General features: G+C 41.2%; 2 protein-coding genes and 1 pseudogene across 2 annotated transcripts; all 3 read left to right on the top strand.

Moving 5' to 3' along the window:
• Positions 1–531: 531 nt before the first annotated feature.
• LOC107378029 (leukotriene B4 receptor 1-like) lies at positions 532–1784 on the top strand. Its single transcript, XM_070545364.1, has one exon. It carries the CDS (start codon positions 724–726, stop codon positions 1675–1677), a length of 954 nt encoding a protein of 317 aa, XP_070401465.1. The 5' UTR covers positions 532–723; the 3' UTR covers positions 1678–1784.
• Positions 1785–8465: 6681 nt separating this feature from the next.
• LOC139063468 (leukotriene B4 receptor 1-like) lies at positions 8466–9459 on the top strand (annotated as a pseudogene).
• Positions 9460–13191: 3732 nt separating this feature from the next.
• Positions 13192–14829, top strand: LOC129165349 (leukotriene B4 receptor 1-like). The gene has a single exon (XM_054748299.2). The coding sequence runs from the start codon at positions 13222–13224 to the stop codon at positions 14239–14241; it is 1020 nt and encodes a 339-aa protein (XP_054604274.2). The 5' UTR covers positions 13192–13221; the 3' UTR covers positions 14242–14829.
• Positions 14830–15625: the final 796 nt, after the last annotated feature.

Below are 15625 nucleotides of genomic sequence, written 5' to 3'. Positions count from 1 at the left end.
TAATATAATAATAAGAGTCTGCAACAAATCTTACCTGTGTTGTTGTTGCTGATCATGGAGATCTGATGGTATCTTTAGAACATGGGGTGTGTACTCTGGAGCAGTTTGTAGTGTGAAACAGCCACCGTGAGAGTAAACTCCTTCAAGTCCAGGGCCATGGTTCTCAGTTGGGATGATTCAAAGGTCAGTCTCTGCCTCTAAAGTTTGATATTTAGCAGAAAGCAGCAAGACGTGAAGAGATTCATTAACATAAATCAGGGTTGGCTGGACTCCGCTTCAGATTTAGGGTGAGAAACTCAGAAGAAGACACAAAGAACTGCTGATCCTTTGTATTAAAATTAAATTAAAATCTCGTCTACACACGTCATCTAGAATCTTCTTGCCGTAACTGGCGACAGCCATGAAAGTCGAAGTGGTGAGAAAGTAACTTTTGTGTTTTGAAAATGGGCTGCAGTAACCAAATTTGACCACAAGATGGCATTAGTGTTTCATTCTTATATAATGCACGTTTAAAAAGTTCTGTATAACAAAGTTTTACTTACATAGATTTGTTCAGATTTAAAGCCATTGTTTGTTAAATGAAAGGGCCAAAAATGCAAAAGTGATGGATAAGGTTTCTGTCTCTTTCCATCTACAATTTCCTGTTTTTTTAAAAGTTCCTCTTTGGTATAAAACAAAAGACACGTTTACCACTGTCAGTAGCTCAGAACAAATCGTCACACAATGGATCAACCAAATTCCACCATGGCTACTTTCAACTTCACCTCTTCTGCAGGACCTCATCCTTCCTGGGACTCCAGCGGTCTGGTTCCTGCGGTGATGTTGTCCCTCGTCTGCGTTTTGGGAGTTCCTGGAAACATCGCCGTGATCATTCTTAAGCCCAACTTTGCGAGAATGTCCAGTCTGAGCCAGTCTTTGCTGCTAAACCTGGCCATCTCTGATCTGCTCTGCCTGATGACCCTTCCTCCGTGGATTTATGCTTTCCTGTACGGCTGGCACTTTGGCGTGGTCGCCTGTAAGCTTCTAGCATACGTTGAGTGCTGCACCATTTACGGTAGCCTTCTCACTGTGACCGGACTAGGCATTCAACGCTACCTTGTTGTCGTGCACCGGCAGAGCTGTCAACAGACTGGACTGCTGCTGGCTCTGCTCTGGCTGGTGTCTTTCACCCTGTCCACTCCGTCTTTGGTGACTCGAAGCGTTAAAAATCAACTGTGGCTAGACTGTCAAGACCAGTACTCTTCTGATTCCCAACAGATAGCTTCACTGATGACAGAGACCACGTTTGGATTTCTTTCCTTTATTATTGTGGCTTTTTCATACATTCAGATCAAGAGAACTGTTAACCAGTCAGCCTTTTTCAAACATCCACAGACGACCAGACTGGTAACCAGCATCATCGTAAGCTTATTTGTCCTGTGGGCTCCATACCACATTGTAAACATTTTGGGTGTGGTTGCCATTTGCCTCAAAAATGAAAGCCTTTTGAAGTTTTATAAAGACACAAAGAACATTGTAGGATCAGTAACATTCACAAACAGCTTCCTGAATCCATTCCTGTATGCTTTTGCATCTGGTAAAATCAGCATGAGATGTCGAAAACATAAACCAGTAACGCAAATGGAAAGAATCTCTCAGGTAACAGAAGTTTCTACAGTTGCAGAACTTTGCCAGTGACAATATTTAGAAATGTCATTTCTCACTGCGTAAAAGATGATGATGGTGTGGGTTTGGAACAGTTCTTGAAGTTGAAGAAAGTAAGTGCTGGTACTAGCATTAAGAGAGACAGAATATTTGTTCTGTAGTTTTGGAAATGTCAACTGATAAACTGCACGAAAAAGTGTCGGCATGTGCGGGTACCAGAAGTTCAAAATAAAATCGGTTATATGATGTAATCATCTATTTGTCACAACACGACTTACATAATACACATTTTAATGATTTATTGCGATGTAAAAATACTTTTTTTAATTTAATTTACCTTTATTTATCTTTGCTGTTAATTACCAAACAGATTCTGACTATAAGTTGAACCCATTTAGTTCCTCTTTGGTTTAGTTTGCATCTAAACAGGTTCCTGTTGAAGATGTGTCTTCTCTTTGACATTTTAGTGTCTACAATAAAACTTTTATATGTCAATTAGTATTTCACAGGAAATGTTGCAGTTCGTTACAGTAGGAAGTTACACAAATGACAATAAAGTATCTTTAAAAATTATACTGTGACTTTTAAACAACTTATTGTTTTATTTATTCGCCTGACACAGAAACAGGCTTTCATTTTGTCTCCTGGAAAGTGTTTCTTCATAAATTACTTTATCTGTTTTAGTCTTTTCATTGAACTTTTTTCTTTTCTTTAACATTGAATTTAAATTTAAAGCTGGGACTGAGATCAGTTTTGCTCTTTATAGAATGTTTGTTTATTGAGTTCCTTCTTAAAAATAGGCAACGACTATTCATTCATTCATTCTAAAACCCAACTGTTGCTGTAGAGATGACGTCAACATTGATGATTGTGGTTATTACAGGTGCTGGCCAGTAAATTAGAATATCATCAAAAGGTTGAAAATATTTCAGTAATTCCATTCAAAACGTGAAACTTGTACATTATATTCATGCAATGCACACAGACCAATGTATTTCCGATGTTTATTACGTTTAATTTTGATATTTATAGGTGACAACCAATGAAAACATCAAATCTGGTATCTCAGAAAATTAGAATATTCTAAAGGCCAATGAAAAAATGTTTGTTTCTCTAATGTTGGCCAACTGAAAAGAATGAACATGAAAAGAATGTGCATGTATAGCACTCAATACTTAGTCGGGGCTCCTTTTGCCTCAATAACTGCAGTAATGCGGCGTGGCATGGACTCGATCAGTCTGTGGCACTGCTCAGGTGTTATGAGAGCCCAGGTTGCTCTGATAGTCGTCTTCAGCTCCTCTGCATTGTTGGGTCTAGCGTATTGCATCCTCCGCTTCACAATACCCCATAGATTTTCTATGGGGTTAAGGTCAGGCGAGTTTGCTGGCCAATCAAGGACAGGGATACCATGGTCCTTGAACCAGGTGCTGGTGGTTTTGGCACTGTGTGCAGGTGCCAAGTCCTGTTGAAAGGTGAAGTCTGCATCCCCATAAAGTTGGTCAGCAGCAGGAAGCATGAAGTGCTCTAAAACTTCCTGGTAGACGGCTGCATTGACCCTGGACCTCAGGAAACAGAGTGGGCCAACACCGGCAGATGACATGGCACCCCACACCATCACTGACGGTGGAAACTTTACACTGGACCTCATGCAACGTGGATTCTGTGCTTCTCCGCTCTTCCTCCAGACTCTGGGTCCTTGATTTCCAAAGGAAATGCAGAACTTGCTTTCATCAGAAAACATAACTTTGGACCACTCAGCATCAGTCCAGTCCTTTTTGTCCTTGGCCCAGGCGAGACGCTTCTTGCGCTGTTTCTTGTTCAAGAGTGGCTTGACACACGGAATGCGACACCTGAATCCCATGTCTTTCATGAGTCTCCTCGTGGTGGTTCTTGAAGCGCTGACTCCAGCTGCAGTCCACTCTTTGTGGATCTCCCCCACATTTTTGAATGGGTTTGTCGTCACAATTCTCTGCAGGGTGCGGTTATCCCTAGAGCTTGTACACTTTTTTCTACCACATTTTTTCCGTCCCTTCGCCTGTCTGTTAATGTGCTTGGACACAGAGCTCTGCGAACAGCCAGCTTCTTTAGCAATCACCTTTTGTGTCTTGCCCTCCTTGTGCAAGGTGTCAATGATTGTCTTTTGGACAGCTGTTAAGTCAGAAGTCTTCCCCATGATTGTGGTGCCTTCAAAACAAGACTGAGGGACCTTTTAAAGGCCTTTGCAGGTGTTTTGAGTAAATCAGCTGATTAGAGTGGCAGCAGGTGTCTTCTATATTCAGCCTTTTCAGAATATTCTAATTTTTTGAGATACCAAATTTGGAGTTTTCATTAGTTGTCACTTATGAATATCAAATTTAAATGTAATGAACATTGGAAATACATTGGTCTGTGTGCATTGCATGAATATAATGTACAAGTTTCACGTTTTGAATGGAATTACTGAAATATTTTCAACCTTTTGATGATATTCTAATTTACTGGCCAGCACCTGTATGTAGTGCATAAACATCCAGGGCAGACACAACCAGTTGGAGTAAGGAAGTTGTCTCTATTGTTGTTTCGTTGGACTAGGACAGTACATTTGTGTGTAATGCGGTTCCAGGGATTCACCAGCAGTTAGGTGATCTGAGTTTGTCTGTAAAACCTACCCTTAGAAACCTTGGAGTTTTCTTTGACAAGGGAATGTCTCTTGAACATCACTCAAAGCAGTTAACTAGAAACTGTTTTTACCACTTGAGACAAATTTCTAAACTCAGAACAATGGTGTCTAAAGTTGATCTTGAGTTGATTATTCATGCGTTTACATCATCCCGTTTAGACTACTGTAATAGTTTATTTTCTTGTCTAAACAAAAAAGAGCTGTCCCGCTTACAACAAGTCCAGAATTGTGCAGCTAGAATTCTGACCCGTGACAACAGAAGGGCCCACATTACCCCCATTTTAAAAGCTCTTCATTGGCTTCCAATCTCATCTCGCATCAATTTTAAAATTCTTGTGCTGACTTTCAGAGCGCTGCATGGTCTGGCTCCATTGTATGTTCGAGACATGCTCTGCCCTTACACGCCTTCTCGCAGGCTGAGATCTCTGGATCAAAACCTTTTAATGGTCCCACGTACTCAGTTCAGGACACGAGGAGATCGCTCATTCCAGGCCGTCGCTCCTAGGCTCTGGAATGAGCTACCTCTGTCTTTACGCTCAATCGACTCAGTTGATGTTTTTAAGAGCCAATCTTAAAACCCATTTGTTTCTCCAGGCATTTTAAACTTAGTCTCATTCGGATTGGTTGTATTTGACACTATGTATATTGTGGCTGTATTTTACTGTATTTATATGTTGTTGCCTTTTAACTTGTGAAGCACTTTGTGACCTTTTTGTCTGTGAGAGGTGCTATAGAAATAAAGTTACTTACTTACTACTTACTTACTTACTTGTGCTTTTACAATAGCCTTCTCAATTTTCTTCTGAAAATCTTCACAAGGTTTGGTTACTAGAATTAGGGAACACCGAGAGCAAAAGCAGAAGAGATAAAGAGAAAAAACAGAACTTTCAGTCTTTCAACCAATAAAGAAGGTCTTCTTTTAATTTTCTGTTTGTTTTTCAAACACAAAATGTGTGCAGTTGTTTCAGCTGCGTAACCAGTACAAATTAAATAAAAAATCCTTTAACAGTTTACCAATTTAGTTCTGATTTCAAGTTAAAGATCACCTGTTATACTCCTCAGTGAAAAAAATTATGTCAATATTTTATCAACATTAAAATATTTGCCTGTTTCACAACTGTAACAAAGCCTTTCACCAGCAGATGGCAGGCTATTTCCATTTATAAACCATTTATTCAGAACAAAAACAGACAATATTTCCATTCCAGTTTTACCGTAAACTGATGCAAATTTAAATGTGTTCAAAATTCTAAACTTATCTTCAATAAGAACAAGGGCATAGTCAACAAGTCCCATTTTTTGGTTCTTTTTTAAAACGCAGGAAAGGTTTCTCTTTACCTTGCTTCAAATGCCATCTTCTCATAAACAACAAAGATGGCGTTTGAAGCAAAGTAGAGAGAAACCTTTCCTGCGTTTTAAAAAAGAACCAAAAATGGAATTAGAAGCCAAACACAGAAAGAACGTTCCAAAGTTCGTCAACAAGTGTGCAGATAACTGAAGAATTTGGACAGTGAACATCAACCTGCACCACGGTGTCGTTTCTCTGCAACTTCCTTCACCGTTTGTGCTGATTTACTGCTTTAAATAAAACTGAATATTTTAAAAGTGAATTAATTGTTGGTGTACAAAAATACACACTGAGACCACTATCATATAGTAATATTTTTCAACACATGCATTTTTCCAAATGACAAACATTTGATTGTAATTATATTTTACACAGTAAGAAAATATTGTATATTTTGATACACTTAAAAATACACATTTTAGGAAAACACATGTGAGTCATTTCTTCCCCTTCTTCAAAAATTCCAATGCAGCATATATGATTGTATGATTTTGGGTCATTTTCTTCACCATAGCTAGTCATCTGTCTCTAGGAAGGTACAAAGGAAATCCACACGCCACAGCAAGGATGAGAAATAAAACCTCTAGCCCCAAGAGCGAGTCATCAAACAGCTAAAGGTGGCTCATCAGAAAGCGAGAGAAGAAAACTTAAAGTTGCAGCTTTCTGTGAGAAAATATTGCTGGATGAAAATAATCTTTTCAACAAAAAAGTCATTTAAAGATTGGTCAGATGTTTGGTGGGGTCTAATTTTTTTCAGTGTGACACTGAACACAGTTGTTCCAAAAACATGTTTAATATTCACCAATATATGCAAACTGCACACATACAGGAAGAGGCCCACGTAAACAATAGAATTCTCATTTTCTACCTCAACAACACCCAATGACAAGAAGTTTTAGCGTAGCGGAGGTGATAATACACCAAGACAGATTTTCATCGCATCGGGGAAACAAAAATCCAAAGTGTGGACCGTTTTGGGGTTTCCTAAAAATGAAGGGAAGTTGGACAGAAGCGATGCTATTTGTGAACTGTGTTGAGCGTTGTTGACCTACACTGGCAGCACTACAAATCTGGACCAGTGTGCAAGGAAGCACAGCCAAGGGTATGCTGAGTCCCTTTCACAGGTCAAAAAGCAGCTGTTTGATTAATTTTATACGTATATTTTGTTTTCTATAATTATTTACGTGAAGCACTAGTCACTGTGTTAAGTACTGAGATAAGAACGTTGCTGCTGCTTTGTCCTTCCACTCTGGCTCAGCAGGCCTGAGGCTACATTTTGAAATGACCAACAGGGGTAATCATTATAAGGTTATAATTACTTTGTTTGTTTATAAGTGTGTAACTTGTTTACATTGATATGTTGCACCTATTACCTATCTCTGGTGTTCAAAACACTCAGCTCAGACTGAAATGTTGCTCGTCGTAATTATTCAGCACTATATTTATCTGTAGTTTCCATCTGAAGAATCAGCCACTTTTTGTTGGTTCATGTCTAAAAATAAATACACTGACATGTGAATTTGTTATGCTGTTTTTTATCTTTTGTTTTGTGTTTTTGCACGTGCCATACCCTGCACACAGCAGACGCTCCAGACCACGTCTGTATGACGTCCAAGCTAGGTCTTTGCACGGTGGGTAAAGACACGATGTGGTTTTTGAAAAGACATTTGTACTGTTACTTTAACAGAATTGGCATCTTTATTTTATAAAAATCTTCAAAAAATATAAACTGAATCAAATTGTTTCGTTCTTAGTGTATTTGAATCGAATCAGTCTGTAATAAAAGCCTTTTGTTTTTAAATTGAATCCTAACCTGTGACTCTAGATTCATATTGAATCATTTTTCACAGAGAGATGTGCAACCCTAGGCACAAGAAGATTCAGTCATGGTAAAAGAGTGAGAAAACGTTTTTAAACTAGACTTTAATGCAGATTACAGACCGCAGTTATCTGTATGATGCATAGATAATTTAGTTTTATTTATTAATTTATATTTGTGATTCCTATCTTCTTCCTCTTCCTGTGAGACTATTGGGGGGGGGGGGGGGGGGTGCCCTAGCGCCCCTTATGGACGAACCGCCACTGGTGAGCGTGCTCATTCTGATATTGTAAACAGCACTCTCTCACAGATCAAGAGTGCCAGATTTCCACGGAGCTACAGCCGAAGCTGAAAACATCTTGTTCACCTTGACATTGGAAGACCACCAAAAATACTACAGACAATACCAAACAGAAATTGTGATGTAGATGGTGAATATGTGGATAACATTCACTTTGAGCTATTCTTGGTCTGAACTTTAGCTCGACTTGTCTGTTTAGTGCAAAGACATTCTGGTCCCTCTCTGTGAGCGTCACATGTGTTGGGTTCGCTAAGAATCTATTTTAAAGCTGCAGCTTTGGTGGTTTCCTGGTCCTATTCTGGTGTACGACAAGCAAACAGCTTCTCCTGATCACTTGAACATGAACTTGAAGGTTTCTTTTTGTCACGGACTGGAACAATCATATAGAAGTCTGTTCAGAATACTTATTGCATCAAAACTGATGAGACATTTTTGTGTGAGACAACCATTGCTCAACAGTTCTGTACAACCCTCAACAATAATGCAGAAAAAATGGAATCCATGAAATTCAGTGAACCAGAAATATCAAACTGCCTTTATGAAATGTTTATCTTTTGATACTACACTGCAAATTATGGCATAAACTGTGACGTTCTTTTTTTTTTCCAATGTAGCTCTCTTTAAAGCTGCAAAACACGTAGACATGATACGTAGGTTATTTTAGCAGAATTTGTAGCAACAGCCTGTTAAAAATATTCACTTCAATAAGCAGTATCACGATTTCCCTTATAGGCAACGGTTTGAGTGCTGAGGAGATAACATCTCATGAGCTAATTATAATTTCAACACCAGTGGCTCGATGCACAACTTCACCAACAAGACACAACATGGATCAGTCAAACGCCACAATGGAAACTTCTAACTTCACCTCTCCTCCACGACTTCCACCTCATCTCCACTGGTGCTCCAGAGGTATAGTTCCTGCAGTGATGATGTCGTTCATCTTTGTTCTTGGAGTTTCTGGAAACATTGCTATACTTGTCCTCAGACCAAACTGGCAGAGCATGTCCAGTCTGACCCAGAGTTTGCTGCTGAATCTGCCCGTCTCCGACGTGCTCTGCCCGCTGACCCTTTATGGATTTATGCTAACTTCTATGAATAGATCTTTGGTGTGGTCACCTGTAAGCTTCTAGCATACGTTGGGTACTGCACTATGTACAGCAGCCTGCTGACTGGGACTGGCTTAAGCCTTCCCCGCGACCTTGTGGTTGTGCGCCAGCTGAGTGTACAAAAGAAACAACTGAGACTGCTGTTGGCTCTGCTCTGGCTGGTTGCCTTTGTCCTGTCCATCCCAGTTATGGTGACTCAAGAAGTCAAAACACATCAGCAATGGCGAGAAAGCAAGCCTAAATATTTTTCTGTTGCCCAAAACGTGTTTGGATTTGATTCCTTTTCTGTTGTGGTGTTTTTGTACCTTTGGCTCAAGAGGACAGTGAACCAGGCAGTCTTTTTCAACCATCCACAGACGACTCGACTGGTTACCAGCATCATTGTGAGCTTGTTTGTCTTGTGGGCTCCATATTTCACCCTAAACTTAGCGGACGTGGCAGGTGTCTGCCTCGGAAATGAAAGCCTGGACCTGTTCCACGTATTAACAAGGAGGATTTCCGTATCGCTGACATATGTAAATAGCTGCCTGGATCCACTCCAGTGCAAGGCTGCCAACTTTTGAACATTTCAAAGAGTGAGACGGGGCCATGGGGTTGGGAGCGGACAATTCGCCGACCGTTTAGAGTGGGGGGGGGGGGTCCAGGGAGTGGCCTGGGGTAGTACATGCCACCCTTGGAATCTGATTGGCCACCCCTGGTGCCACCACACTAATTTACTTTTAAATAGGCTTTTCATTGTCCACAAAAGGCTTGGGGGTAAAACAAAAAAAGAATAACCATTGGTGCCACCCATGCACAAAGCTGTGCCTCACCTGGGCCACCCCATTTTAAAAGATCTGAACACGCCACTGGGGGTATTAATATTGAGACTTTTTGTGCTCTACATTTTATTTATTTATTTCTACTCTGTACAGAAGAGGATTGGAGCCACTGACAAGAAAAAAAGAAAACAAAGAGACTTCTTACTTTTTTCTCAGAATTCTGACAGGAAATTCTGAACTTTTAATTGTAATTAATGTAATCGGCTTGGATTATACAGATGGGATTATGTGTGTGAAATAACGCCAGTTCAATTATTACTTAAGTGTTGTTTGTGTGCATGTTGTTCAGTAGCTAATGCTATAATTAATATAATCTTGTTATTTTCATAAGCCCTACACACTGTGCGCTATGTGTGTTTGGGGAGCGCAGGCACTGGTTTAGCGTGAGAGATTGGAGGTGTGGCATGTGAAGAGGGTCAAATGCTTGTGTCTCACGCTCAGTGTGTGAGAGTTGGCAGCCCTGCCTACATGCATTTGCTCATTACAGTTTTTGCACTATTTGCCAAAAAAGCAACCTTTGAAAAAATAATCAAAGAAAATAAAATAATCTGATTCTCAGTGTCAGACTGGAAGACTGGTTTCGGGAGTACGAGCTTTATTAGAGACTGCTGGCTGCAAGCGGTGCTGGAAAGGCTGACGGAAGGATGAGGTCTGAGTTAGACAGGTGGAGGTTAAGCTGTATTAGCTTCTGAATACTCTGATCATGGAACACGGTGGAACGATGACTGAGTGAAGAGCCGGTGTGGCGTCTTCCATATATAGACATGGATGACGCAGGTGCAACGTGGAGGGAATCCCCGCGAGGGGCATGCTGGGTAATGTGGTCCGAGACAGAAGCCGGTCAGCTGGGAGAGCCCGGCCTGGGGGCTTGGACTCTGACACTCAGATATAAATGTTAGAATCTTTGTCTAAATCAAAAAGCTGCAGATGGGACTAAACGACTAATAAATACAGCAAGTGCTGAAAAAAAATAATAAATCCAAGGAGTAAAATATTTTTTGAGATATGTATGTATTTAGGATGTTACTTGGGGCGATCAAACTTGAAATTTAAGATTCAAGATGCAATTTTGCAGCTGCTTGAAATGGGCCGAGTCACCGGTCTCACCACAGGTTCTGTAGGGTTACAATATTGTTTCTTTTGCAGCAGCAGAAAATTTTCCTTTAAACCAGGGGTGTGAAACTCAAATTCACTCTGAGCCGAAATGAAAATCTGGGACGAAGTCGTGGGCCGAACTTAATATTTTTTGAAAAAGTGACGGCAAATTTGCACATTTTATCAACATACATGCAATTTTGAACATTTTAATTTGGAAACAAACTTATTTTTGCATTATGAATTTGGAATAACCAAATTTCGCACGAGCAAGTCCATTTTAAATAAACGCATCAGTGGTATTCATTACTTGTGGTATATTCAGCATTTTTTAAATCTATTCAGGATTTACGTTTTCTTGTTGTTTATTCTTTTTTTTATTCTCCTTTTTTCTCCTGTAGTAAGTGTCATCGCTGCTGTGACGTCTAGCTTTCCCCACTGAGGAACAATAAAGGGATTTTCTATTCTATTCATCTATCTGCAGCCAGAAAAAGAGCAAAACACCAAAATATTTAAGCATCCAACGATACTTCCTGGTGGTGCATCAGCTGGAATGTCATCAGCTAAATAAAACACTGCTTCTGGTTCTGCTCTGGATTTTTGCTTTTGTCTCATCTAACCCAACATCGGTGGTTTGAGAAGTAAAAGCACATCAGTAATGGACCTGAATATTTTTCTGATGGTGGCCATTTTGATGGCGGAGTCTGTTTGGACTTGTTCTCTTTTCTGTTGTGGCTCAAGAGAACGGTGAACAGGGCAGACTTTTTTAAGTGGATATATCGCAGATATAGAAGTCTGGATAGGCTCGCCAAACTGTAGAACTGGCTGGCTGGTCAAACTGTAGCGTTGTGGTTTATGCTCTTTTATGAAAGAGGAACCATTCTACATGATAATTTGTGATATTAATTTTATTAAATTAATAACCAAATTGTATAGTTTTAAGAAGACTCAAAGGTTGTTTTCATCGATAAACTGTCGATAATATCCGTGGGTCTGTGTTTCAATTCAATGAAGAAACAAGTTTGACAATTAAAAGTTTTAATTCTTCAAATTAAACTAATGATTTTGAAATTGACAAACAGGAAATAGCAATCAACATTGGCAACTTTGTGGGACAATCTTTAACAGTTGATATGCTGATCCCCGCGTTGTTTATTTTCCGGTAACCGCGCTAGCATAATAGTTAGCATACCTCGCTAATATTATCAGCTTTAAGCAGTGGTTAGAGACCGCAGACCACATCTGCACACCAGAGTGCAGTCAATAAAGTCCCAAATTACCTCGTTGCTAAGGAACGTTTGGTTAATCGGGCAAATTTCAGTCTGGTCGCACCAGACACTACCAAGCTTAGCCGAAGAGCTAAGTAGCTAAATAGGTTAACGCTCGGGTTACGCGCCCCGATAAGCAGTTAAACCGTTCTCTCGCAGTGCTTCTGCATCCTAAAATCCTCTTTGGATTTTGGCGGTGGTTCTTGTAAATCACTTCGGTTCTTGTAAATCACTCCGGTGTGTGGAATCGACATTTTACTACGTGGCCTTCAGGCGGAGTAAAACACGAGTTTTGTCCGTCTAATACCAACGCGGCCGCGTAGATTTCACTCTCTTTGAGCCGGTGAAAGGGTCGGGCTTCAGGCCTCCGTTCTGCCGGTTTAATGACTTTTTCTTCCATCTTGTGGTGAAGTTGTGTTATATTCAGTAACACACCACAGACAACCCCATTAGCATCATCAACTCCACCACACAGCAGAACTCCTCCAGGCTTGTGTTGTTTGTGGAGATAAAACATCAATGTTGCAGAGCAAAATGAGTCACTGGCACGTTCACATTGCCGTCTGAAGCTCTCCTCTGCTCTGGCAATTTTCTAGATCCTGAAGTAGGTGCACCAGCGCTTTTTGTACCCAGAGTACAACTTACAAGGCATTGAATCCTACTAGAAACCACTACAAATGCATTGATTAAACGAGTGAACCACACCTTTAAGGTCAGACAACTCAGCACTGAGTGACTTAGGAATTAATAGTAGGGTGGTCAGGTGATCCAGTCAGGCAATCAAAGGCAAACTGTGACGGTCTAATTGTGAATGATCTTTCTCGCTGTAAAATTATGAACTCCAGTTGTTAGCAAATGACATTTTTCCTGTTTTAAATAAAAGAGCAGCATCAGTTGTTTCTGTGTGTCGACACACACCTGGATGCTCCAGACCAGCAAAGTCATGTTTCTAACGTGCACGCTACCAGGAGGGCATCTACCAATAGAGTTTTTACAAGCAATGCTGACTGTAAAGTACTCGAGTCAATGCAACCTGTTATAGAACAGTAAAGTATTAACAATAGCTCACTTACTTTGCATCAGCACCTTTATTTTTAAATTTCCTGTTTGAGAAAACAAAACCCAAAAACCTCATGACATCACTTCCCCTGTAACATATGTGTGGGCTACACATTCACCACCATCAGTGCACAATGTCAGCAGCAAGACGCACGATGGATCTGCTTAATTCCACTGAGGGAACTTCAAACTTCTCATCCTTTTCAGGACTTCAAACCCATCCGGACGGGTCCTCCAACGTTCTGGTCCCTGTCGTGGTTTTGTCCCTCTGCTTCATTACTGGAGTTCCTGGAAACATCGCTGCAATTGTTCTCAGGCCAAACTGGCAGCGTATGTCTGGCCTGAGCCAGAGTTTACTGTTGAATCTGGCCGTCTCTGACCTCCTTGGTTTGCTGACCGTTCCTATGTGGATTCATGCTTTACTCTACGGCTGGCCGTCCGGCCTGGTGTCCTGTAAAGTTTTGGTGTATTTTGGATACAGCAGTGTTTATGGCAGCATGCTGACTGTAACCGGACTTAGCGTTCAGCGCTACCTGATGGTCGTGCACCAGCAGAAATATCAACAGGTACGACCAAGACTAGTGTTGCTTCTGCTCTGGCTGGTTGCATTGATCCTGTCCATTCCTAATTTGGTGTTTCAGCAGCTGGTACCGGATCAGCAGCGGGTAGACTGCCGAGCTCAGTATGCTTCTGATGCCCAGTGGTCGGCCGTGCTGATGTCAGAGACGTTGACATTATTTGCTTCATTTAGTATTGTGGCATTTTCATACATCCGCCTGAAGAGGATGGTCACCCAGGCGACCTTTTTCAACAATCCACAGACTTCCAAACTGATTTCCAGCATCATTGTGAGCTTTTTTGTTTTGTGGACTCCGTATCACGTGACAGCTGTGTTGGGTGTGGCAGCCATAAGCCTCAAAAATGAAAGGATGTTAAAATTGTACAAGTACACATGGGACATTGTTGCAGCAGTGACATTTTTCAACAAATGCCTGAATCCATTCCTCTACACCTTTACCTCTCATCATTATTTAACCTTTTGCCACAAAAGGAAACCAATTCAGCAGAAAGGAAGAATTCTCCAAACTCCGGACGACACCCCGACTGTAGGGTTGTAATTTGTAAAGGAATGATGTGTTTTTTAATATTGTACTTGCAGCTTGTCTCTAATATTATTAATGATTTATAAACATTTCTTTCTGTATTAGCTTTTACAAAGATCATAGAAAATTGCAAATATGCGACATGAATTCTATATTATTATTTAATTGTCAGATAATTTAATTTCATTTTGGTGTGTCATGCAGACACTTTCAGCTTGTTTGGCTTGTTTTAAACCTCGAACATTACTTTTGTTTCCGATTGTTCTTTTTTTAAGAGTCTTCAACTATCCCCAAACAACCCAACTGGTTACCAGCATCATTGTGGATTCCTAGTCCGCCCTGCCAGACTCCTCTGTCTAATTCTGCACAGAGAAAGCATTAAACAGAGGAGGAGTCTGGCCAGGCTAGTAGATTCCATATTTTACTACCGTGGGCGATGGTGGCACAGGAGTTAAGTGCTCGCCCTGTAATTGGAAGGTTGCAGGTTCAAGCCCCGCTCAGTCTGTCGCTGTTGTTCTGTCCTTGGGCAAGACACTGAGGCCCTGTCCACACGTAGCCGGGGATCATCCACACAAAGACGGAGTTTTTTCACACGAAAACGGATCTTTTTAAAAACTCCGGCCAAAGTGAAGATCTGCGTTTTCTCCGTTTTGGGTGTCTGCGTGTGGACAGACAAAACCGGAGTTTTAAGGTCCGCAACGTCACTTTCCACGACAAGAAAATGCTGACATCACGTGTGCGACCTGTGTTTACACTAGCCGACAGCATGGATGCCCTCAGAGCTGCGCTCGCTTTATCAATTGTCCAAGCGCTTTTTGCTTGTTTGTTTTTGCAAGCGGAATTACTGCTCCTTGCAGAAGACCACAGACGAAGGACGAGGTTAAGAACGGGGGAAGTACTGCCGCCTACAGGTCTGGCATGTCCTTAACAACGTATTTATCCGGGTACGTGTGGACAGAGTTTGTTTTTAAAACGAGGTGGTGTGGATGCAAGTTTTTGGAGGGGCGGATATTCGTTTTCAAAAAAACCCGGCTACGTGTGGACTAGGCCTTAACCCACGTTGCCTGCTGGTGGTGGTCGGAGGGACCGGTGGCACCAGTGCTCGGCAGCCTCGCCTCTGTCAGTGCACCCCAGAGCAGCTGTGGCTACATTGTAGCTCATCCCCACCAGCTTGTGAATGTGTGTGTGAATGGGTGAATGACTGATTGTGTTGTAAAGCACCTTGGGGGGTTCCAGGACTCTAGGGGGGGGGGGGGGGTCCAGAACTCTAGAAGGCGCTATATCAAATACAGGCCATTTTACCGTTTTACTATAAATTTGGCAGGAGTGGCAGGTGTTTGTCTGAGAAACGAGAACCTTTTGAAAATGTACATGTCCACCAGGAGGATTTCTGTAGCAG

The sequence above is a fragment of the Nothobranchius furzeri genome, chromosome 2 (genome assembly GCF_043380555.1).
Source record: "Nothobranchius furzeri strain GRZ-AD chromosome 2, NfurGRZ-RIMD1, whole genome shotgun sequence".
NCBI lineage: Eukaryota > Metazoa > Chordata > Actinopteri > Cyprinodontiformes > Nothobranchiidae > Nothobranchius > Nothobranchius furzeri.
The sequence above is the reverse complement of the archived record's forward strand: the minus strand, read 5'-3'. Positions and strand labels throughout refer to the sequence as shown.

Bases quoted from the DNA above. Each gene is read 5' to 3' on its own strand.
- LOC107378029 (XM_070545364.1), top strand. From the start codon at position 724: ATGGATCAACCAAATTCCACCATGGCTACTTTCAACTTCACCTCTTCT.
- LOC129165349 (XM_054748299.2), top strand. From the start codon at position 13,222: ATGTGTGGGCTACACATTCACCACCATCAGTGCACAATGTCAGCAGCA.